At 40.2% G+C, this 26,382-nt stretch overlaps 1 protein-coding gene across 1 annotated transcript in view; it reads right to left on the bottom strand.

Moving 5' to 3' along the window:
* LOC127570784 (probable mitochondrial glutathione transporter SLC25A40) overlaps window positions 1-26,382 on the bottom strand; it is a 40,534-nt gene that overhangs the window by 8,561 nt on the left and 5,591 nt on the right. The window contains exons 2-8 of the mRNA XM_052016616.1: window positions 19,374-19,481; window positions 16,159-16,218; window positions 15,675-15,781; window positions 11,700-11,767; window positions 9,906-10,030; window positions 7,822-7,995; window positions 199-308 (exon numbers count right to left, since the gene is read on the bottom strand). Coding sequence (XP_051872576.1) covers window positions 199-308; window positions 7,822-7,995; window positions 9,906-10,030; window positions 11,700-11,767; window positions 15,675-15,781; window positions 16,159-16,218; window positions 19,374-19,470 — 741 coding nt within the window. The 5' untranslated portion in view covers window positions 19,471-19,481. The remainder of the gene's footprint in view (window positions 1-198; window positions 309-7,821; window positions 7,996-9,905; window positions 10,031-11,699; window positions 11,768-15,674; window positions 15,782-16,158; window positions 16,219-19,373; window positions 19,482-26,382) is intronic.

Below are 26,382 nucleotides of genomic sequence, written 5' to 3'. Positions count from 1 at the left end.
CCAGTTACAGTTTGAGATTTTGACAGGTGTTTGAATGCTTGAGCAAGACAAATTAACCACTTAGTTAAAAACAATAGAAATGAATTTAGATTTACAAAAACATTAAATTTATTGTGAAATACATTTGGTTTCAATATGCGACCTAAAATCACCTATTATACCTGGTAGAATCGCTTACATAACTAGAGTCAGACTTACTGCGCCTGATGATGCTCCTGAGGAAAAACTGACCGTTAACGTAGGTTCACTGACATTGTACTTCTTGCATAACTGTTTCTTCATCAGTTCATAGTTAAACCAGTAAATTGCTGCGAGACAGATAGCTGAATTAAAACCCTGTTGTGCAACTCTACAGTTCCAGGCAACACACCTCATTGCAAACCAAGAAATATACAAGTAGGATAATGTGGAAGTTCATCAATTACCTTTGATTAAGCAGCTGGGTTATCAGGCTTGTGCTCCATACAACTTAATTGCTAACAACAAACTAAAATATGTGGTTTTTTTTGTGGAAACTACCACCAATTGTTTGCTTGCACAGTATTACTGGTCTAATCCACAACAATAAGCTACAGTGAACATCTCACCAGGGATTGCGACTAATGCTGCAGTTTCTCTGAAGAGAAATCAGCTTCACGCCATTCTGATGCAATTAGACACTTTTTATACATTGTGAAAAGCATTTAGGTCAGAAGCCCTCCAATGATGATGCAGGTGAATCAAAGTTAAAGCGATGGAGACACAAAATGGAGATTGGAAGTTTCTGCACTGAAGATAAGCAAATAAATGTCACTTTGTGCAACTCCAAGTGCCAGAGCAAAATCAGCAGCGACAGTGGTGAATACCAGAATGAAAGGACAGAAAAGAGAACATCAGAGCCCAAGGTGGCAGTCAGGGAGGTTAAAAACAAAGACAGTGCATGTAATTGCCTGCAAACCAAGGTAGCTTTAGTTCCACTGATACCAAGTGGGAGGAATGTTGTAACTCATCTGTCTCTGTGCAGTGGTGGTTAGAGGATGGTAACAGTGGGGGGAATCAAAGTGAAAGAAGCAAGTCCATTCACATCAGCATACACATGGAAGCTGATTCCCATGCCACTGAAGAAGTTTTGATGACAAACTATAAAAGAAACAATATATTAGAAATATTCTCATAAATTAGGTTTAGTAATCTCATGATGACAGTTAGGCCCAGATGAGGTTGATTCATTAAGTTTATTGTGGATGATATCTGTTCAAGGGGGTGGAGTAGTTAGTTTTGTTAAACTCGAGTATAGGCAGTACCACATAGAATCACACTGGAGGCCACAGACACATTAGATCTGTGCTGATGCTTTTGTTCCACTCTAGCTTCTTCTCTGCTCACTTCATCGTATCAACAAATGATTGTATCTGTGGCCATGATAATATTGGCAGAATGGTTATGGCAGAAGGTTCCATTCAATTGGTAAAACACCATCAGATTCCAGGACTTCAAAAGGGCAGGTAGAAGAGAATGAAAATGTAGAAGTGAAGTAAAATGGAAAAACTTTGGAAGGACAGGGGGCAGAGAATAGTAATAAATAGAAAATAAAATCTTTAGCACATACAAAGCAGAAGACAGGAGGTTGGGCATGAACTATGATTGGAGTGGAACAAAGTCCCAGTGGTGACTTGGTGATTATCGTAAGGAAGGGACAGGGGTAGTGGGGAGGGGTGAAGAAAGGCAGTGTAGAGGGGCAAGCTCTGCTGCAAGGAATAAATCCATTTTTTTTTTTTGAGTTGGCAGGCTGCAACTAGTAGATATCATGGAGGATTGGTGCTTAGGCATTTTGTTTTCTAAACAAAAAAATCTGTAGCAATGACATTCAAATTATGATGCAAAATAGGAAAGAAAACCAGGAAGAGGCAAACACAAAGAGGCTACAAGGGATATGGACAAATAGAGAATATTATAGATTGAATACAAGGTGACAAACTGAAGTTATATAGAACATTTTGCTATTCAGAGGCATCTGAAGGTCCTTGTATGAATAAAGTTAACAGTAGACACAACAAGCAATCAGAAAAGCAAATGGTTTGTTAGCCTTTATTATAATCTGTTTATTATTAAACTAAATGTACTTCCAGTAATAATAGTGTATTTGTGCAAAGGGGAAAACAATTAAAAAAAATGAATGACACCTCCCAAATGCATGAAATAGGTGTATCAAAGTAAACAAAATCACTAACACAAAAGAAAGAAAGTGGGGTTATCTAATTATCATTACAAATAAGCAGTATGCAGGTGTCCAAGGTCCAAGGTCAGGAACTAAATATTCGAGGTTATCTGACTTCTTGAAAGGATGGGTAAAATGGAAAAGCAATCGTGACGGACAACAGAAGTAGAGGTGTTCATGATGTGGTCCCCTCTACACCAGAGAAATCAAATGCAGATAAGGTGACCATCTTGCAAAACATCTGTTCAGTTCACAAGGGCAACCATGAGCCCCCAGTCACCTGTCACTTCAAATTCTCTATCCCATTCCTGTTCTGATCTCTCAGTCTTTGGCCTCCTATATTGCTCTGCTGATGTCAATGCAAGCAAGGAACAGTACCTTATCTTCAAGCTAAACATATTATAATCCTCAACACTGAATATAGAGTTTAACATTTTCACCCCACCTTCTCCTCCTCTTCCCCCCCCAAAACCCCACTCACATATATGTGTCTGTACATTTGGTTTCAATTTATTCTCCTTTTTTCTAAAAAAAAGTAATTGTTACCTTGACACCTTTGGTCTGCACCTTATCAGACATTTCCCTGTTCCCTCCACCTCAGCTTTTCCGCCACTCACTGCTTAGACCATTTCTGAAAAAAAGGGTTGTTGACCTGAAGCATCAACTGTTTCCCTCTGCACTGGGGCCGCCTGATCTACTGAGTACTTCCAGCATTCTTGAATCAGGTTTATACATTTGCAATTGTTTACTCCAAATGGATGTTGGGCTGGAAACTGGATTGGAGGTCAAGAATCAGCTGCGATATTCTAGAAAGGAATAATCTACTGATAATCTACTGTTTCAGCATTTCTTAAAAACAGCTTGTTGAAAGATGCATCTACTTGCTAACATTCTATCCAAGGCCAGAAAAACATTCAGACTAATGCAAGATTTATGATAGCTTATTGCCACATAAACAGTGGATTAATTTTAGAATAAAAAGGCAGAACAAAAAGCAATATGTTTTTATTCAAATTGAGGATAAAGTTTGCAAGTAATTAAATGGAAAGAACCAACTAACTTATCTGCATATTATTATCATATTAAAAACTTGTCTGTTGATTAGTAGTTCAATAGTCTATCTGACTCTCGACTGAAGAGGAGACATTTGAGCAACAATACAAAATGTTTTCCAGCATGTTTGGAAAAAAAAAGATTTAATATCTGCATTTCATTACATTTACCTAAATATTGGGACCATTAAAAGCAGGTTGGTGAGTGGGGTGAGGAATGATACTGAAACTGAATCCAAGTAAAATATCTGGTATTTAACAAAAAGCAATAAATAACCTCTGTGGTATTACACACAGCTATTTTGACCTCAACGTCTTGCAGGGAATTGTGCTATATGATGATAACAAAGTAAGTTGTACAAAATTCAAAAATGAGTTAAGATAATACATTTGGCTTCAATTGGGACAGGTATAAAATTGGGACAGGTATAAAACAGGTAGTAGATGCTCAATGCTCCTTGCAGAAAGCCTTGTAGATAAATCATCCGCAAGGCAGGGGAAAGAGATTGCTGATTACATCATTGTAGTGAGCATCAAGAATATGATCACAAAACAGGAAAAAAATGACAAAAGTTGTTATGGTAAGATGACAACGGAAATACTCCGAGTGTCACACCAATCACATTAATTACAAACTTATAATGCTCTTCCCCTACTGTCTTGTTACCTCTGCACACACACCTATGCTTATCTAAAAAAAGTAAAATATATTCTATTAAACAAAGATGGACATGCACTCAAAAGAAAACTCAAGAATCTCATCAACTCATTTCTTTCTTGCAAGAGGAGAATGGACACAATTCAAAACAATAAGTTGCTGCTACAGGAGAAAATGAGTCCATCTGTCCATTCATTGCCCTGACTATTATAAAGGGCAGAATGGAAGTTGTAGCTACTGAAGATGTTGTAATGTACAAGGTCTAAACAGCACAGAGACAATCCCCCTGAGAGGCAAGAATGGAGAATTTAAAGGTTGAGAGACACTTTTAAGAACTCCTCAACCATGACCACCATAACATCTCACTGCCACTCCAGACCGACAAGGCAAAATATCTGTGTCAGCTGAAAAACAAGGTCCTGGGAGCAGATGGTACCCTTGGGGAAGTTCTTGGTGAAGAGGAACTTCTTTCACAAATTCACACTCTCACTTAAAATCTGTGTGAGGAACATGCCAGGGGATCTCAGACATGGTGATTGTAGCTAGCTTCAAGAAAGGAGACAAATCTGTCTGCGGTAAATTCAGTAAATTCTCCCAGCTGTCCACCATAGGCAAAGTCTTCACAAGGGTTCTCCTCCCACCAGCCAAAGAATTCTTCCCAATAATGGTATGGATTCCGTTCGTCTAGAGCCATGATGGGCATATTCTTTGGCACACAGCAACTCCAAGAGAAATTCAGGAAGTAGCATCAGCCACTATACATATCCCATTTTGATGTTACAAAAAAAGACTTTGACTATAAATTGTGAGACACTATAGAGCATCATTCGAAACTCAGCTGCCCTCAAAAATCTGTCACCATTCTACTTTGCTGCATGCAAGTCATAATGTTAACCAAAGGGTCCACAACAGACTCAATTTCAGTGCAAAATGACATCAAGCAAGGCTCTGTCTTTGCCCCCAAATCTTTCTCATTCTTCAACAAGCTTCCCAGTGGATTGGAATAAAAAGCCAACTGTTAAACTATTCTTGCCTCCACTCCAGAACCATAGTCACCCAACTTCAGCAAGAGAGGCAGTGAGCAGATGATGCTTCTAGATGTATGTGTGGATCACAAGCTCCAGGTGTCAAGGCATACAAAAGAATAGGTCTTACATCCTCAAAAGTCTTCCACCAACTGCATGACACTGTCCCAACAGCAAAGGTCCATGATAAGACTCCAGAAAATGTGGATCACTTGCCACATCTCAGGAGAAACCACAAAATGAAAAAGCAGATATGGATGATGAAATTTATTGCGTGAGCACAGCCTTTGGCAATCTGAGGAAATGTGTTTAAAGATCAAGACCTCAAACCCAGCACAAAGCTAATGGTCTACCTGGCAACACCGAGTCTCCAGCCTCATGTATGCTTCAGAGACAAGAACAAACTACAGCAGGCACTTCAAAAGCACTGGAGAGGTGCCATCAAAATCCTGCAAATCCAGGATAAGTCAACCAATGTTAGCATCCTTTCCTAGGCCCAGACCATGGCTCTAGTTACACTTGTCTGGCTATTGCATAGACCACATCATTTAAACAACATCAGATTCCCAAAACACTCTACTCTAAACCATGTCATACTGAGAAATTATCAGGTGATACTCCCAAAGCCTCCTTGAAAAGGAAGAACATCTCCACTGACAGTTGAGAATTCCTGGCTCATGTCCATTCAAAATGGAGAAGAGTTTCAGAACCTCGATTCCCTTCAAAGGAAGCATGTAGAAGCCCTGAATAAATGCTGGAGGTAAATCACCTCTTAACTACCCACCTGCCTGCTTAGCCTCCTGCATCATCTGTGGCAGAATCTACAGGTACCACACTGGCCTCATCAACCACCTCAGACCCCACAGACTGGAGCAGAAGTTATTCTTGACCCAAGACACTGCCAAATAAGAGATCTAATCATGGTGTCCTGTGAATTTTTCCTCACTCAGCATTACAAATGGCAAATGCAGATCCTTGAAAGCCCATGTGTCTGTGAACACCTTTACATCAGAACCCAACTACTGTCTATCTCAGTTATTGGGAATATTAGCCCCCCAGCTAGTGGAGGAAGAAAAGCCTAGTTTTCCTAAAGGTGCATAATCTCTGAACTGGAATAAAAAAAAACAAACATCAGCTTAGAGACCACTATCACATAGACTTCAAAAGATAAAGTTGGAGGACTTATCTTTTACATTAGGGCAATGTACCAGAAAGCAAGTTTGTGTAGGAAGTCTGCTGCAGAGAAACTATGCTGGCTATAAAGACATAGACTCTTGAAAGGGTGTCATCAACATATTGCTGGGTACACTGGGAAAATCTGCCAGAGAACTTGTGCACAATTTCATACCCAACTTATAGCCACTAGTGCATATGAGTGAGCCCCCACCCCCCAACATTTAGATTCAAACACCTAATGCAGGTAGTATATTCATTCCTGAGTGGCAGATCTAGTTTCCTCTCTCTCCACTCTTAGTCATTGTGCTTTCTTTATCATTCTTATGTGCTTTTGATGCCATTCATTACAATACTGTGGAGGTATGGTTACCATAGAGTGATTTGTGTATTTTTTGACTTATGGATAAATTAGACTCAAGGATGTCTGTAAAAACAGAATCTGTTTGTTACCTGGGGACAGCCTGTATAAAGTGTGGTCTGCTGCATCACATGGTCGTAAGTGGCATCTTGTTAGAGTTTGGACAGTTTCTACATCAGCACAAACTGCCATCATACAGCTAGAATAATATATAAAACTACTGCCATGGAAGCTCCAACAGCTCCTGTTAGCTCTGAATATTAGTTCCACTTGTGCTGGAGGCAAGAAAGACTGATAAAAGTGTTGTGGCAATAATAGTCTTATTTGGCATTTTCCTTCACTGAGATTGGCTCTGTCGTTGATGCATTGATTAGGATCATAGCTTGCATGCCATCATGGAGAAGAATTTCAGTGGCCAGCTGAATTTGACAAGACTGCCCCACAGTCCATCCTGGTTGATGGAGTGAAAGACTTTAGCATGATTCTAAAAAGGCTATGATGGAGTGAAAGACTTCAGCATGATTGTAAAAAGGCTATGCATAGTGGCTGGTGCTGCTTCTTGCAATGTAATAGGAGGTAAATTACATTCACCTAATCTATATCCGCATCAATACGGCTGTTAGAGTGTATCTGGTTCTTTCTTGCTGTATTTTCATTGCCCGATAGGGATATCAGGCTGGCTTCCATGCAGAGATCATATTTTTCTTTATTAAATTAAAAATGCAAACACTGTGCAGATTCAAAACTCAGTGGCTAAATTTCTAGGCTTATATTTCAAGATGAATTTCAAAACCCATGTTTCAAGATAAAGGCTATCCTTGTAATTATAGAAATGTACCATCATTAAGCAATTAAATCTATATCCATTGTAAGATTAGTGAGATCCAAGACTACCTTGTACAAATGGCATTTACTGCCATCAGATTTTGCTTTGTTGATCTGAACCATATTGGAATTTTTTTTAAACAAATATTGCCTGCATTTGCAAACTAAAAAGATCACAAAATAATCCTAAAGTGGATAATTTAATGAGATCTCTTGCTCTTTCCAACTGGATGCTGTGGTTTCTCTAACGAGGAATAAAATAAACAAATAAAATGCACAACTCCAAAGAGACTTTTTGGAAATAGTATAGGGTATGATGCAACTTAGAACTATTTATTTCAATATCAAAGTATCTGCATATAATTTGCTTTTTAATTGTAGCATTATAGTTTCCATTTTTTTTAAAAGAGCATTTATTTTAGGATTACAAAATTTAAAGCACACAATCAACTACTTCATTAAATAGATCTACCCCCAAAAATTATTTGAACATTCAACTGTCTTATTAAAAATACATTAAATGGACTAACCTGAGAATGGCACATCTCGAAGCACTGTGGGACCCCAGCCTCTCCAGAGAGACAGCCAACCATTTTGTGTTACTGCAGTCTGAATAACATTCCTCAGTTCTCTATATGTCAGCCTACGAGACTGACTCTTCGTTCTGATTAGTTCCAATGGGCTTATGACAGTAACTGCACCCACTGAAACATGGAAAAAAAAAGGAAAAGCAAAATAAAACTACAGATGCTGGAATTCTGAAATAAAAATGCCAGCAAAGCAGGTAACAGCTGTGGAGAGAAACAGTTAACATTTTAGGCTGGAGACCTTCCATCAAACTAGGAAAAAAGTTAGCGTTAAAAAATTTGCAAGGGGTAGGGAGAAAGGTGGAGAGAATAATGGGAATATCTGTTTTCACCAACCCTTCATCATCTCTGCAGCTTAAATTTTAAATGCCTAACTTTTTCTCATTTCATTGAAAGCTTATCAACATGAATTATCTCCTCTCTTGCTCTCTGTACACTTTGCCAGACCTGCTAAATGTTTCCACAATTTTGATTTTAATTGAAGGGTAAGAAAATGAAAAGTACTTAGCATGCAAAACCAACTATAGCATCTCAAAAAGTGCATTTCAAAACTCTCTCAATGCCTAAATCATTTGGTTATGTTTAAGACAAATAACAAAGTTAATATATATTCTACACAGGCAGTTAAGTTAAAGTACATTCAACTTTACACTGCAGTTCTGAGGAAGAGTCCTCAATTTGAAACATTAATTTGTCTTTCCTCTCAACAGATGCTGCTTGACTGGCTGAGCTCTTTTAGCTTTTCTGATTTTATTTCAAATTCCAGCACCTGCAGTTTTATTTGTTTTTCAAGGGGATTAAGGACTATAGGAAGTCCCCGGATTACGAAGGAGTTCAGTTTTTGAGTCTGTTCATAAGGTGAATTTGTATGCAAGTTGGAACAATTACATACAGTTCACATCTAGCGTCAATTAGTCCTAAATCATTACAAGCTTCAGTTATTTATTGCTATATATTAAGATCCAAATGGAATTTTGATCCCAGTTTCTTTCGCCAGGACATATGAAGACTCATCAGTCTTGTGCGTTTGGTGTCATTCATTACAGTACAGTACTGTGGAGGTACAGTTACCACATCGAGTGAATTTTGTGTACTTTTCGACTGACGGACAAAATCAACTTAAGGACATCTGTAGAAAACGGACCTTGGTCATTACCCGGGGACAACCTGTCGGGGGAGAGCGAGAGATATGGTGGGTGGGGGTAGCGGGAGAGGGGGCTGATGACCATTCATGGCGTCCCTCATTATTCAGAACTCCTCGAACATCCCTGCCCCGAAATAGCGGTACAGACTGTAACACATGAAATCCACGATCCAGCCGTTCACCACCTCCATCACCTGGAAAAAGTCACTGACAGGCAAACCATTCTGCGCCCAATTCCGCGCCTTCTTCCCGCTGTTTGTAAGTACGGGTGTTCGTAACCCAGGGACTTCCTGTATTTAGGTGGTGGTATCAGGTCTGTTTTTGAATTCTATGCAGGTGAAAAACTTCCAGCATGAAGTGATGTCAGGAACATGTACGATGTTCCTGATATTTTAGAAACCATTCACATTTATTCTAAGATTAAGTCTCAACCGGATCGCTTCACCCAGCACCAAGGGGACGGTCACTGCTAGTTTCACAACCTGAAGTGCATTTAGGTTTCATTGCAAGCTACCAAGATGTTGCTTTGTTGCAAGATGTCCAGTGGGAACCAATGGGAAACTGCAACTGGTCAATCCTCTTGGGGCAGGGTGTGATTCATGCTTAGCACCATGAATGCAGTTCTATGCTACAATATTTAACAACGGCGCACAATGTGAACTTCTCGACAAGACTTTGTTTGGGACACAAATCTAAGAGCAATCAAAACTGCACCACCAGGTCAGCTTTGCTGTTCTGTAGAAGAATACTCCTATTAGTTGATATGTGTAAAAGGGAAGTGATGTTAGAGTGAGACTATGCCAATTTCTGCCCTCCTATCTTAGGTGGTAAACAGAGGATTAATAAACAACAGTTCAGGAATATTCATTTATTCTAAATTTACCTCGTGCTGTGGCACCGGCTATCAATGGAACATAGTTGCCATCATATCTTAGACGGTACTTCATGAAGTTGCGCAATTGATCATAACAAGTGAAATAAATAACAGTAGCAGGCACTGCCATTATTCTGTAAAAAAAAATTATACACCATAAGGAAATTAAACAGATTTGAAGTGTGCTAATGTAATACTGCAAAATAATGTTCTTCATGTTGGAATATTAGGTTGTAACCTTTCGTTAATTAGAGAAACAAGGTTTTCAAATAGTATTATCTTAGAAGAGCTATAGTCTGCAATAATTTAAAAGTGGCCATTGCTCGGTTCTTAGTCTGGGACTGACCCTTCTATCCAAGATGAAGTAACCTCCTTCTCATTAAGAGAAGTTAACAGGAAACAATAGGTAGTAGAAGTTAAAAATCAATACAGAAGTGGATCACAGGAAGAAAGATTCTCTCAACAGAATTACTGAAGGGAATAAGACCTTGGAGAACTGGAGTCAAGGGAAATTAACTTGAGCAGGAAGCCTAGTGTAATATCTTGTATAATTTGCCCAAGTTAAAGGTGTTAGCAACAAGAAAGTTTGAAGGACCAGGTATTTTCACCCACATCATCACAAATCTGCAACAGCAAGGACAGACACGTTCTTGCATACTTTCCTGCATACAATAAAAGAAATTCAACAAGTTTGGGCCTATGGCCAGGACTGGAGAAGTGAATGATGACCAACAGTCAGGGGCCAAATTGGGTCCCAATGGCAAGCAGTTATGCCAGAAGATCAGAGTCCAGGTGAGATTTGGTATTGGTGCACACCCCTACCCAAAAGTGCTTCATTTGGTTTCTGTACATTTTGGTCCTGGAAATTATAGTTATCATGTTGCACTCCAAAAATACATTATATTCATATGCATCGCTTTGAAAAACACAAGGCACGTGTCTGAATTTCTGGGCTCACATTTTGGTGAGAGTTTAGAATAAAACCAATACATGAAACATAATTAATGACTCTACTGAAGCTCATCAGTTATAAGACAATGTAACTAGAAACAAATGTGTTAAGAGACTCAGGAAATTTTCTTGTGATAAAAACAGAGAATGCTAGCAATACTCTGTTTCTTTTTCCATAGATGCAGCCTGACCAGAGTTAACGTTTGGGCCAAAGACTCTTCGTCAAAACTGGGAAGAACAAATAAAAGCTTGTTAAGTTGCAGGGAACGTGGGGGGTGTTCCTCCTCTTCTCTTCTTGCCCCATGTCCTCTTGGAATGGAGGACATGCCTGGCCTAGCCTGACCTGCCAGGCAAGTCTTTCTGCTCTGCATCTTGCAACTCCCACACTCTTTTGTCTATGTTCTCACTCTCTAACTCCTCCTATTCGCTCGCTGACCAAATAACCTTGTTTAAGCTTATCCTCATGGTCACCCCAGTTTTACCCGAACAGAGGCAACACCCCTCTCCTGGTGCACCCTTCCTGCAGCTTTACAAGCTTCTTCTGTCTTCCACCCAGTTCTGACAAAGGGGTTTTTGACCCAAAACATTAGCTCCATTTCTCTTCCCGTAGATGTGGCCTGACCTGCTGAGCATTTCCAGTATTTTCTGTTTTTATTTTGGATTTCCAGCATCTGCAGTTTTGATTTTCACTTTTCTTGTGATAGTGGAAATACATTTGTAACATGAAGAATTGGAAAAGTAACTAAAAGGTCTTAATTGACCCAAAACGAAGTATTTTTTTTAAAAATGGAGAATTACAGATCAAAATTGGAAGTCTCTAACCTTAAGGCAGCATTATTTAAATAACCTTACAATGTTGGAGGAAGTCCACTCCAGAGTGACTTTAAACCCTCATTACGAACAATTTGAATAAACGCATCCTGGAATACAGAAATAGGAAAATCCTTGTATTAGTTCAATGATTTAAAACCACCACATTCAAAGGACAAATCTATCACAGCAATGGTTGGTTGGTGAGATTTTTCCCCTCCCAAGAGGTAATATCAACTTTGATATGCTGCACTATATTTCCAACGAATATATCCACAACTTTAATATTGTCTGGTTTATATGAAGTAAAACAAAAGCATGATATTCAAGATATATAAATAATTGTAAACAAATAGCTCTATAACCTATATTTTTCAAAAATGTATAATCAATTCAAGAGTTAAAGATAAATTGTAATTTAGGATATTGCAATACACTTCACAACTAACAAAGTGCAGAACTTAAAAGAAACAGAAAATGCTGAAGGATCCTAGACCTGAAACATTAACTGCTTCTCCTTCCACAAATACTGCCTGACCTTTTCCAGCATTTTCTGTTTTATGTCAGATTTCCAATACCTGCAGTTTTGGAGTTTCATGAAGTGCAGAAGCTGTTTTGTTACAATGTACAGCAGCCAAAATGTACACTGAGTGGTATAGCATAAGCTACTCAACAGCAAGATAAAATGTTTCTTGGGCTTTTAGCTGTAGGGAAAAGAATGGCATTCCCAGAAAATTGGGGTACTTTCTTGCAGTCTTCAAATAGTAGCATGCAATCTTTTATGTTCTCCAAAAAGAATGCACATGGCTTTCGAGTTGTGCAGCATAAAACTGGGTCTTTGACCCACCACATCTATGCTGACCATCATGCCTATCTGTACTAATCCCACTTGCCTGCATTAATTCCTCATCCCTTGATGCGTTGCTCATTCAAGTACCTGTTCAGATGCTTCTTAGATGTTGTTGTTATTCCTGCCTTTACCACCTCCTCTGGCAGCTCATCCCAGAAACCAACTATTGTGTGAAAAATTTACCCTTAAAATTGCCTTTATACTTCCTCCCTCTCACCTTAAACCTATGGCCTCTAGTTTTAGACTCCCCTACCATGGAGAACAGACACAGGCTACCTACCCCATCTATATTTCTCAGAATTTTTATCTATCATGTCAACTTTAGCATCCTTCGCCTAGGGAAAACAGACCCAGCCTATCCAATCTCTCCCTATCACTCAAGCCCTCCAATCCAGGCAAATTCCTTGTGAATCTTTTCCACACCCCTTCCAGCTTAATCACATCTTTCCTGTAGTATGGCAAGCAGAACTGCACACAATACTCCAAGTGCAGCCTAACCAACATTTTGTACTCAATGTCTCGACTGATGTAGGCGAGCATCCCATATTCCTTTTTCATCACCCTGCCTACCTGCGTTGCCACTTTCAGGGAACCATGTACTCGTACTCCCCTGGTCTCTCTGTTCAACAACACTCCCCTGGTCCTTGCCATTTACTGTGTTTGTCCTGCCCCGATTTAACTTCCCAAAACCATCACTTTGCACTTGGTTTAACACCTTATCAAAAGGATGGAATCATTAGTAATATAGCTGTCACTTAATACTCTAAAGATTCACCACTCTGAAGAAATTTGTCCTCATCTCAATCCTAAATGACCTATCCCTTCTTCTGAAACCATGTACCTTAGATTCATTAGCCAAAGGAAACATGTTCCTTGAATCTAGCCTGCAGAGCCTTTAAAGAGTTTTGTATGTTTTGATGAGGTCTCATTCTTCTTAACTCTGCAGAATACAATCTCAGTCTACTCAATTTCTCCTCATACTAGAAATTCACAATCCCTGGAACCAGTCCAGTTCTCACTGCAATCCTACAATGGCAAGTAGATTGTTTTCAAAATTACTTCCTTACTAATGTAATCTGGTCCTCTTGTAAAAAAGGCAACATACCATTTGCCCTCTTAATCGTTTGCTGCACCTGAATGTTGGCCTTCAGTAACTTGTGTACAACTGTACCTAGGTCTCTTTGACCATCAACACTACCCGATCTCTCACCATCTAAGTGAGAAACTTCTGCGTCAAACAGCACTGACCATTAAGTGCTGTTTTGAACAGATGTAAATTAGCTGTTTGCTAAACATATTTGGAGATTTCAACAGCTGAAATCTTTGCTGGGAAAACAGGCATCATTTGTGAGTATCAACAAAATTACTTGTTCATATGAAATTCCTAATTTGCAAGCTATGCTGAACTAACATTATAATGATTTGCAATACAAGGCTGCAGCAATTAGTGCGGTCATGTCACAACTCCAGGGACAGAGTTTGATCCTGACATCAGGTGATGTACGTGCAGAATTCATACATTCTTTCCATGACCACAAGTGTTTTCTCTGACTGCTCTAATTTTTTCACATTCCAAAGATCTGCTGTAAAGTACACCTTGTGTAGATTAAGTGGCAAAAAAATAACAAACAAAGGGGAATTGATGGGCACCTGTGGAAACAGAACAAGTTGTAGGGGTACTGGAAGATGAGGAGAAGGGGAACAGGACTCATGTGATTGCTCTCATGGAAGCTGGCAGTGACCTGATTAACCAAATGGACTCCTCCATCATAAGGATTCCTACTGTCTGCGTGGGTTTCCTCTGGGTGCTCTGGTTTCCTCCCACATTCCAAAGATGTATGGGTTAAGAAGTTGTGGGCATGCTGTGTTGGCGCTGGAAGCAAGGTGACACTTGCGGGCTGCCCCCAGAACACACTACACAAAAGATGCATTTCACTGTGTGTTTTATTGTACATGTGACTAATAAAGATAGCTCATCTCTCTCAATATATATCATAATAACCTGTTATATATCATAATAATCATGTGGACTCAGAATTGGCTTGCCTGTAGAAAGCAGAAGGTTGTGGTGGAGGGAGTGCATTCAGATTGGAGGGCTGTGACTAGCGGTGTCCCACAAAGATCAGTTCTGGGACCTCTGCTTTTTGTGATTTTTATTAATGACTTGGATGACGGGGTAGAAGGGTGGGTTGGCAAATTTGCAGATGACACAAAGGTTGGTGGTGTTGTGGATAGTGCAGAGGATTGTCGAAGATTGCAGAGGGACATTGATAGGATGCAGAGCTGGCCTGAAGTGGCAGATGGAGTTCAATCTGGAGAAGTGCGAGGTGGTACACTTTGGAAGGACAAACTCCAAGGCAAAGTACAAAGTTAGTGGCAGGATTCTGGGTAGTGTGGAGGAGCAGAGGAATCTGGGGGTCCATATCCATAGATCCCGGAAAGTTGCCTCACAGGTGGATAGGGTAGTTAAGAAAGCTTACGGGGTGTTAGCTTTCATAAGTCATGGGATCAAGTTTAAGAGCCTCAAGGTAATGATGCAGCTCTACAAAACTCTGGTTAGACCACACTTAGAGGACTGTGTCCAGTTCTGGTCACCTCATTATAGGAAGGATGTGGAAGCATTGGAAAGGGTGCAGAGGAGATTTACCAGGATGCTGCCTGGTTTAGAGAGTGTGCCTTATGAGGAGAGACTAAGGGAGCTAGGGCTTTACTCTTTGGAGAGAAGGACGATGAGAGGAGAATGATAGCGGTGGAGGAATAGATGGAGTGGATAGCCAGCAGCTCTTTCCCAGGGCACCAGTGTGCAATACAAGAGGGCATGGCTTTAAAGTAATGGGTGGGAAGTTCAAAGGAGATATCAGAGGAAGGTCTTTTACCCAGAGTGGTTGGGGCATAGAATGCACTGCCTGGGGCGGTGGTGGAGGTGGGTACATTGGTCAAATTCAAGAGATAATAATTCAAGATAAGCAATTTAAAATAGAGGGATATGTGGGAGGAAGGGGTTAGATAGTCTTAGGCGAGGTTTAAAGGTCGGCACAACATTGTGGGCCGAGGGGTCTGTATTGTGCTATACTGTTCTATGTTCTATAAGATATCAATGAGTAAATACTAATGTGCATACAGATCTGTTTCAGAAGTGAATTCCAAAAAGCAAATAAGCTGCTTACCACCGTCCCTCTAAATTGTCCAGGAGCTTTATACCAAGCACTGGCATTTCCATTCTCGCAGACACACAAATGGTCCATCAGGCCATTGCAGTACAGAAAGCATTTACCTAGATTTTAAATAATTTAAATAAGCATAAATGTAAACACATGCGTCAACTATTTATGTGATAGACAATAAGAAAAGTGCAAGGATTAGTAAACACCAATAACATACAGAAGAAATTCAATTTTGGAAATTTGTGCAAATGCTAACAAAAATAAGGGAAATTCTCTCAGCAGCATACACATTCAAAGAACTTCCAGCTGCCTCAGACATTATTTTGGAAAGAGACAATGAGTCATGACAACACTCTGCAACTCAAATAGAAATAAACTGAAAAAGGTTACCCATTGAGTTCTTCCAGCAGTTTATTTTATGCTATAGGAAAAGACTATATTGGTTTGTTACAATTAACATTTCCCTTTTAGTTATTTTAGTGGTTACCTTTATAAAATGGAGTCCTCTGTGCTTGTAGTCGTATTTTCACTACGTCAAATGGAGTAACTGAAAAAAAATTTTAAAGTTATGGCCTGTTATTGCCAAGCACAACATTAAAATAGAAAAGGCTCAATTTTAGATTTAATTTAAATAAAACGCAAAAAAAAAGCCAAATTCAACCAATTATGTGGCAGCTTATCCTGCTTGCATTATTATTTATGTTATGTATAGTATGTTACTATACTATAATACCACATTTCCTTACAACAATGGAGGCTACTTCAGCCCATTGAGTTTATGCTGGTTCACAGAGAAATCCCATTCCCTCCCAATTTTCCCTTGAGCTATTGGAACATAGAACAGTACATACAACATAGAACCGTACAGCACAATATGGGCCCTTCAGCCCACGATATTGTGCCGTCCTATATAAACCTACTCCACAACCAATCTAACCCTTCCCTCCTAAACAGCCCAGGTGTAACCCTCCATTTTTCTTACATCCATGTGCCTAAGAGTCTCTTAAATGTCTCTATTGTATCAGCCTCCATCACCACCCCCAGCAGTGCATTCCAGGCACCCACCATTCTGTGCAAAACAAAACCTACCTATGACATCGCTAAACTGTCCTCCACTCACCTTAAACGGACATCCTCTGGTACTGGCCATTGCTGCCGTGGGAAAAAGGTGCTGGCTGTCCACTCTATCTATGCCCCTCATAATCTTATACACCCCTAATCAAGTCGCTCTCATCCTGCATTGCTCCAAAGAGAAATGCCCTTGCTCGCTCAACCTTTCCTCATACGACACGTTCTCTAATCCAAGCAGCATCCTGGTAAATCTCCTCTGCACCCTCTCTAAAGCTTCCACATCCTTTCTGTAATGAGGTGACTAGAACTGAACACAATACTCAGTGTAGTCTAATCGGTTTTATAGAGCTACAACATTACCTCATGGCTCTTGAACTCAATCCCCTGACTAATGAAGGCCAGCACACCATATGCCTTCTTAACCACCCTATCGACTTGTGCAGCAACTTTAAGGGATCTAGGGACTTGGAACCCAAGATCCCTCTATTCCTCCACACTGCTAAGAATCCTGCCATTAACCTTGTACTCCGCCTTCAAGTTCGATCTTCCAAAGTGTATTTCTCCACACTTTTCTGGATTGAACTCCATCTGCCTCTTCTCTGCCCAGCTCTGCATCCAGTCTATATCCTGTTGTAACCTACCTCCAACCTTTTTCATCTGCAAACTTACTAACCCACCCTTCCACTTCCTCAGCCAAGTCATTTTTATATATCTATCTATCTATCTATCTAAAAAATCACAAAGAGTAGAGGTCCCAGAACGGATCCCTATGGAACACCACTAGTCACTGACTGCCAGGCAGAATATACTCAATCTACTCCCACCCTCTGCCTTCTGTGGGCAAGCCAATTCCGAATCCACACAGCCAAGTTTCCATGGATTACATCCCTCATGACTTTCTGGATGAGCATACCAGGGGGAACTTTATCAAACACCTTACTAAGATCCATACACACCACATCCACCGCTCTATCTTCATCAATTTGCTTTGTCACCTCCTTGAAAAACTCAATTACGTTTGTGAGGCATGACCTGCCCTTCAGAAAGCCATGCTGACTGCCCCTAATAAGACTATGCTTCTCCAAATGCTCATAAATTCTGTCCCTAAGAATCTTTTCCAAGTTTGCCCACCACTGATGCAAGACTCACTAGTCTATGATTCCCAGGATTAACCCTACCTTTCTTGAACAAGAGAACAACACTTGCCATCCTCCAATCCTCTAGTACCACTCCTGTGGCCAGGGAGGATGCAAAGATCATTGCCCCAGCAATCTCTTCCCTCACTTCCCGTAGTAACCAGAGGTATATCCCATCCAGCCCCAGGGACTTCTCTCTCCTAATGTTTTTCTAGAAGCTCCTTAACCTCGACATTAGCCTATTCTACACTGACCTCGCATTTGTCAAACTCCCTCTACCTAGTGAGCACTGAAGCAAAGTATTCATTAAGGACCTCCCCCTATCCCCTCCCACCTCCAGGCACACATTTCCCCCTTTACCCCTGAGCGGTCATGTCATCCTCCTGTTCTTCATTTACGTGTAGAATGCCTTGGGATTTTCCTTAATTCTATTCTCCCCACATTCCCATCAACTGCCCCCAGATTCTACCTCTCACCTACACCCTAGGGACAATTTACACAGTGGCCAATTAACCTACAATCCTACACATCTTTGGGATGTAGGAAGAAACCGATGCAGTCACAGGGAGAATGTGCAAACGCCACACACACAGCACTGGAAGTCAAGATTGAACCCCTGTGAGGCTATGCTACTAACTGTGCAATTATTAGGCATTAAAAACAATTTCTTAAAAATTGAAGATGGTAATACAAAAATGGTTTCATAACCATCACATATTGTCTACAATGCCAGTGGGAGCGTAAAGTCAAAAGAAAGGACAATTGCCTAAATTTGCTGAGAAGATTTGCATTCATATGGGCCTATATTTTGGTGATATGTACTGGTGACTACAAACTGGATAGCCAAGATTTAAAAGTGTCCCAAACTTACTGAATGATACCTGAATTTGTATCTGACCAGGCAAATCACCACTGGAGCCCATTGGTGGAACTCAGTTTTGACAAAACTCCTCAGGGTAAAGAAAACAAAATTGTTTTGTTTTCTACATTGATCCTGTGGCAAGCAACACCAGGCAGATTTCATAACTCCACTGGTTTCCACAGGGCTATGGGAAAGAAAGTTATTTCTTTTAAATGTTTTAGAAATGAATGCTTTTAGCCAGTTCTTTCACATTTGTAACTTACAAGTGTTTTCAATAGTTTTTAAGATGTCATGAAATGTTAAAACTCTTACCGTTTGGACATAATGGCAAAGCTGGGGTCACAGTTTTCCCAGCTGCTTAAGGCTGCCTGTGAATTTCTGGGGTGGGACTTCTTCAATGTGCCAGCAAAGTCCCTGCTGCTGCTCAAGTTTGGGATGCTTGTGAACAGCAAGATAGACCAGGTGATGCATACCAGATATGTGAGACCATGGACCACCTTCAATACGATTGTGCCAAAGTATGTTTGTCAGCCTATACAGTTTACTTCTATACAAATCTGGGTATATGCCCCAATAAAAATGTTTATACAAAGATTACACTTTTTTTTTTAAAAAAAAAAGGCTTATTCATACCAATCACTGAAGTCATAAATGCACCAGAACACGATGCCATCATTTGCTGGACAGGTGTGATTCCATTCAAACCCGTGACTGTCTGAGTGCCTGCCATTTTGCTTTATTCTAGGGTACAGACAAAAATATTTAAATTAATTGTCTAGTTCTTTAAAGAAAATAGTAAGAGATTAGTACTACTTCTGAAAACCATTTATTTACAAGCTTGATCTCCATCTCCTGTAAAATGACACTGAAAACCTCTCTCATTCACTTAGCTTTCAGTTATTTATCCAAATATCATCTAGTATTTCAATGCGAATCTCTGATACTGCCTGTGAAGTGGCTTGGGACATTTTACTGCATTATTGCTGTCACACAAACACAAGTCATTTATACCAAAACTTCAATTTGTAGTATGGATTTTGTTTACAGATTGTGAACTGTACTGACTGTCATTAAATCAACAGAAAAATAGATTCAGGAACAATATTAACATTCATGAAGCATTTTGCAGTAACTACAAATTCATATTATACATGTCCACAGTTGTCAATTTTACTTTTTCAACTCAAGGAATTGTAACAGTTTTCATTTCCTAAATTAGCAGACATGGTTGATCAGAAAATTCATTTTAAAAGTTTCTTTAGAAAAAAGTGATCACAACATGAATGAATATAAAATTCTGCTTGGGGGCATAATTCGATCAGAAACTGGCCTTGAACTGGAGAAGGACAATTATATAGTTGGTTGTCCACTCATATCCAAGGTAGATAGGGAAGTCAGAATAAGAGATTTCCCAGAATATAAACAGTAGTAAACATTTAAATTAAAAAAGTTAACAATTCCCAAAACTGTGGCAACACAGGTAGACAGGGTGGTGAAGGCAGCATGTGGCATGCTTGCTTTCGATGGACAGGGCACTGAGTACAAGAGTTGGAATGTCATGTTACAGCTATACAAGACATTGATGAGAATTCACCCTGTTAAAGACATCATTCAGCTGGAAGGAGTGCAAAGAAGATTTACAAGGATGTGTCCAGGCCTCAAGGGCCTGAGTTTATAGGGAGGGGTTGGACAGACTAGGGCTTTATTCCTTGGAGCGTAGGAGACTGAGGGATGACCTTATAGAGATGTACAAAATCATGAGGGGCATAGATAGGGTGAATGCACAAAGTATTCCCCCCCCGGGAAAAGGAATCAAAAACTAGGGGGCAATAGGTTTAAGGTGAGAGATTTAAAAGGGATCTGAGGGGCAACTTCTTCATGCAGAGGGTGGCGTGTGTGTGGAATGAGCTGCCAGAGGAAGTGGTTGAGGGCAAGTACAACAACAACATTTAAAAAGACACACAAACAGGTACGTGGATAGAAAATGTTTAGAAGGATATAGGCAAATGGGACCAGCTTAGATGGGTATCTTGGTCGACATGGACGAGTTGGGCTGAAGGGCCTGTTTCCGTGATGTGAAACTCTAAGACTCTTGGAGTACCGTATGCAGTTCTGGTCGCCGTACAATAGGAAGGAATCAGAAGCAGGTTTATTATCACTGACTTACGTGACGTGAAATTTGTTGTTTTGCAGCAGCAATATAGTGCAAAGACATAAAAATTCCTATAGATTACAAAATAAATAAAGTGCAGAAATAAAAAGGAATAACGAAGTAGAGTTCATGGACCAAGAAGGGGATGTGATTAAGCTAGAGAGAGGGTGGAGAAGTGATTCACAAGGATGTTGCCAGGATTGAAAGACATGCTTTAGAAGGAGAAACTGGATAGGCTGGGATAGTTTTCCCCTGGAGTGAAGGAGACTAAGGGGTGACTTTATAGACGTTTATAAAATCATGAGGAGCATAGAAAGGATGGATGGTCAGTCTTTTTCCCCAGGGGAGGAGAGTCTAAAACTAAAGGGTATAGGCTTAAGGTGAGAGGGGAAATATTTAAAGTAACCTGAGGGGCAAGTTTTACTACACAGGACTGTGGTTAGTATGTGGAATGAGCTGTCAGAATAAATGGTAGAGGCGGGTACAATTAAAATGTTTAAAATACATTTGGACAGGTACAAGGATATGGACCAAATGCAGGCAAATGGGATTAGCTTCAAGTAGGCACCTTGGTTGGCATAGATGAGTTGAGCCATAGGGCCTGCTTCCATGCTGCGTAACTTTATGAACAAGCTATTGAAAAACATTTTGCCTAGGAAAAAGGTAAACATCTATGGCAAACTAAACAAGGATATAAAGACAAAAAGGAGTATATAATTTTGCCAACAAGTGTAGTGAAATGTTGGGATCTTTAGAAGCCAAAATAAAGTACAAAAAAAATGGAGAATTTAAAAATACAGGAATAAATTAATAGGAAATATATATATAAGTTACAAAAGCTTCTAAAACTATATAAAAAAGTGTCAGAAGTAAATGTTTCTTAGCAGCAGGAGAAATGATAATGGCTGAAACATCACACAAACGGTTTGTATCTTCCTTCTTTGTAAAAGACAAGTGCCTGAAATTTGAGGATAATTCATTACCATCATTTTGATCCCAATAAGGACCACAAGTTATGAACCTCCCTCTTCCAAATCCTTTCAAGCCAATTCATGATACCTTAACTGTGCCCCTCGTAGGAAACATACATTCACAATCCTGCTTACAATTGATCTCATCTTCCAACCCTCTCCCTCAATTAATGAAGAAGCACATTGTGTTTTCATTCCTCATTCGGACGTCATCTGCTCAATGATTCCATGACCAACTTTTTGATTTTTTCTACCACAGTTTTCATCCTTAATCTCATGTGGAGTTTGGACACAGTGGTCCATGAAAGCAGATTTTACAGGTCCTTAATATGTCTCAACTGGTTTCCCTTACTCAGTATGTTGACCAGTCATAACAATCCTTTTCTAATAGACAGCAATTTTGGATAATGCAGTGTTGGCAATATAGTACAGCGGAAGCACAAGATAAATTTCAAAGAATTACTTAGCAATCCTAAATGAGTACAATGTACACCAATGAAATTATTGGAATGATTTAAACCTATAGAATGAAAACACTCAGGCACTGCAAATAGTTATAGAACATATACATTGACAACACAAAAATCACTGAAATTTATAGCAGAGGTTGGTCATTTGACCCATCATGCACATGTTGATCACAAAATGTTAATTCCACTTCCCAGCTCTCAGTCCACTGCCCAACAGGTTACATAGAACATAAGGAATAGGAGGAGTAGGTCATCTGGCCCACCGAGCCTGCTCTGCCATTCAATAACATCATAGCTGATCTGGCCATGGACTCAGATCCACCTACCTGCCTTTTCCCCATAACCCTTAATTCTCCTATTATTCAAAAATATATCTGTGTCTTAAATACATTTAATGAGGCAGCCTCCACTGCTTCCCTGGGCAGAGAATTCCACAGATTCACTATTCCCTGGGAAAAGCAGTTTCCCCTCATCTCCATCCTAAATCTATTCCTACGAATCTGGAGGCTATGTCTCCAGTGATCTAATTCTAATCTCACCTACCAGTGGAAACAATCTTCCTGCCTCTATCTTATCTATCCTGTTCATAATTTTATACATTTCTATAAGATCCCATCTCATTCTTCTGATTTCCAGCGAGTATAGTCCCAGGCAACTCAATCTCTCCTCACAGGCTAACCCCCTCATCTCGGGAATCAACCTAGTGAACCTCCTCTGCACCACCTCCAAAGCCAGTACCCTGTACAGTCGCAGCATAACCTCCCTGCTTTTAAATTCCATCCCTCTAGCAATGAAGGCCAACATTCAATTTGCCTTCTTGATAACCTGTTGCACCTGCAAACCAACCTTTTGAGATTCATGCACAAGCACTCACAAATCCCTCTGCACAACAGCATACTGCAATCTTTCATATTTAAATAATAATCTGATCTTCTATTTTTCCTTCCAAAGTGGATGGCTTTGCATTTACCAACATCGTACTCCATCTGTCAGACCCTTGCCCACTCACTTATCTATACCTCTCTGCAGACTCTCCGCATCCTCTGCGCAATTTGCTTTTCCACTCAATTTAGTGTCATCAGCAAACTTAGATACGCTACACTGTCCCCTTTTCCAAATGGGGAATGTATATTGTGAACAGTTGCAAGCCCAGCACATACCCCTGCAGTACCCCACTCACCACTGATGGCCAAGCAGAGAAACACCCATTTATCCCAACTCTCTGCCTTCTATTGGTTAACCAATCCTCTATCCATGCTAATATATTATCCATAAGATAAGGATGCATGAAGTTGGGGGTAAGTCTTTTATGCGGCATCTTATCGAATGCCTTCTGGAAATCCAAGTATACAACATCCACCTGTTCCCCTCTATGCACTGCACTCATTATATCCTCAAATAACTCCAATAAGTTTGTCAAACAGGACCTGCCCTTCCTGAATCCATGCTGTCTGCCTGATGGCACCACTTCTAGCTAGACATGTCGCTATTTCTTCTTTAATGATAGCTTCAAGCATTTTCCCGACTACAGACACTAAGCTAACTGGCCTATAGTTACCTGCCTTTTGCCCTCATCCTTTTTAAAACAGTGGCATGACATTTGTTGTCTTCCAATCCGTTGGGACCTGCCCAGAGAATTTTAGTAAATTATCACAAGTGCGTCTACTATAACTTCCACCATTTGTTTTTCAATACCCAGGGATGCATCCCATCAGGGCCAGGGGACTTGTCTACCTTTAGGCCCACTCGTTTGCTCATCACTACCTCTTTAGTGACAGCGAGTGTATTGAGGTCCTCATTCCCCCCCCCCCCCCACCCACCAATTGCATCCATAACATCTCTTTGGCACATCCTCCACCATGAAGACCGACACAAAATAGTAATTCAAGGCCTCTACCATTTCCACATTACCCAATATTAATTCCCCTTCTCATCTTCCAAGGGAAGAACGTTCACTTTAGCCACTCTTTTCCACTTCATATAATTATAAAAACTTTTACTATCTGTTTATATATTTTGTGTTAGCTTACTTTCATAATCTATCTTCCTTTTCTTTATTGCTTGCTTAGTGGTCCTTTGTTGTTTTTTTTTAAAAAAAGTTTTCCCAATCTTCCAGTTTCCCACTACTCTTGGCGACTTTGTATGCATGAGCTTTTAGCTTGATGCCTTCTTTTATTTTCTTAGTTATCCAAGGCTGGCTCTCCCCACCCTACTATCTTGCTTTTAAACAGGAATAAACTTTTGTTGAGCACCATCAAAAAAAAACTCTAAGTCTTCCACTGTTCCTCAACAGTCCCACCATACAGCCTGTATTTCCAGTCTACACTAGCCAACTCCTCCCTCATCCCATTGTAGTTTCCCTTGTTTAGGCATAATACATTGGTTTTAGATCAAACTATTGCACCCTCCATTTCTGAGAAATTCAATCATACCACGATAACTCTTTCCAAGAGGATCCTCAACTACAAGATTGTTAATTTTACCTGTCTCATTGCCAGGACCAGGTCATTTTCCCTTGTAGGTTCACTAGCATGCTGTTCAAGAAAGCATTTTATGAAGTCCTCCTCAAGACTGCATCAACCAACTTGATACACCCAATCTATGTGGAAGTTAAAGTCCCCCATGACAACTGCAGTTCCATTCTTACATGCAACAAATATTTCTTGCTTTATTGCCTGTGCCACTGTAATGTTATTATTCAGTTGCCTAAAGACAACTCCCACCAGTGATTTTCTTTCCCCCCTTTACTGTTCCTAATCTCCACCCAGACTCTGCTCCTTGGATCTTGTATCGTCTTCACTATCACCCTGATCTCATCCTTAATTAAGGGCGCTACCCCATCTCCCTTACCTTCTTGCCTCTCCTTCCGTATTAACCGATAGCCTTGGATATTTAATTCCCACTCATTTCCACCCTGCAACCACACTTTTGTAATGGCAGCTAAATCGTACCCCTTTGTACTGATTTGCGCTACAAGTTCACCAACCTTGTTTCGAATACCACAGATATTCAGATAAAGTGCCCTTACACTCATTGTCCTTTTAGAATCTAGTAACCTTTGTGTCCTTTGCCTTTACTTTTCTGTGCGCCACTCTTACTTTTCTCTTTTCTAACTTTTGCTCTGGTCTCTGCTTTGTTTCCCTCTGTCTTTCTGCATGGATTGCCATCTCCCTGCTGTATTTGTTTAAACCTTCCCCAACAGCACTAGCAAACAATCCCCCTAGGATATTGATCACAGTGCTGCCCAAGTGTAGACTGTCCTGTTTGTACTGGTCCCGCCTCCAAGAACTGGTTCCAATGCCCCAGGAATCTGAAACCCTCCTCCTACACCACTGCTCAAGTCCTCACCCTTCACCCCATGAGCCTCTCCATGCAACATATCATCTGTCACCATTTCCACCAGCTGCAATGAGATCCCACCACATAGTACAACTCAAGTGCTTATTCAGATACATTGTAAGTGCGGTCAGGATTTCTGCTTCTACCTCTATCTTGCCTTCAGATGGAAAGTTCCAGCTCCCACCACTCAGTGAACAAAAAAAAAGTTCTCAACTTTCCTCCAAGCCTTCTACCAATTAACTGAAATATATGCCCTTGCTATCCTCCCTGCCAGGGGAATTTTACTCTGTCCAGTTCTCTTGTAAATTTTATACATTTCAATGTCCTTTGTTCCAAAGAAATCAATCAATCGGGACAGTCATCCGTCAACTATAATTCTGCAGCTCTGATAACATCCTCATTCACCTCCTCTGTATCCCCACTGATGCTATCATTTCCCTTGTGTTGTGGGGTAATCAGAACTATAGACTATAATTCTAGCTGTGGCCTAACAAGCATGTTGTGCAGTTCTGCGATCATCTCCCTGCTCTTCCATGCCTCAGCCATTAAAGGATGCTATCCCATAGGCATTCTTCATGGCACTGTCCATATGTCTTCAGGGATTCATGGACATGCACTTCAAAATTCCTATTCCCCTACATTTTTTAGTACCCTACCATTTATATTTCCTTGTCTTGTTTGTCCTTGCCAACTATGTTAGGTGTTGTGCA

Source organism: Pristis pectinata, chromosome 5, assembly GCF_009764475.1.
Source record: "Pristis pectinata isolate sPriPec2 chromosome 5, sPriPec2.1.pri, whole genome shotgun sequence".
Taxonomy (NCBI): domain Eukaryota; kingdom Metazoa; phylum Chordata; class Chondrichthyes; order Rhinopristiformes; family Pristidae; genus Pristis; species Pristis pectinata.
This window is presented reverse-complemented; position numbering and strand designations above follow the sequence as displayed.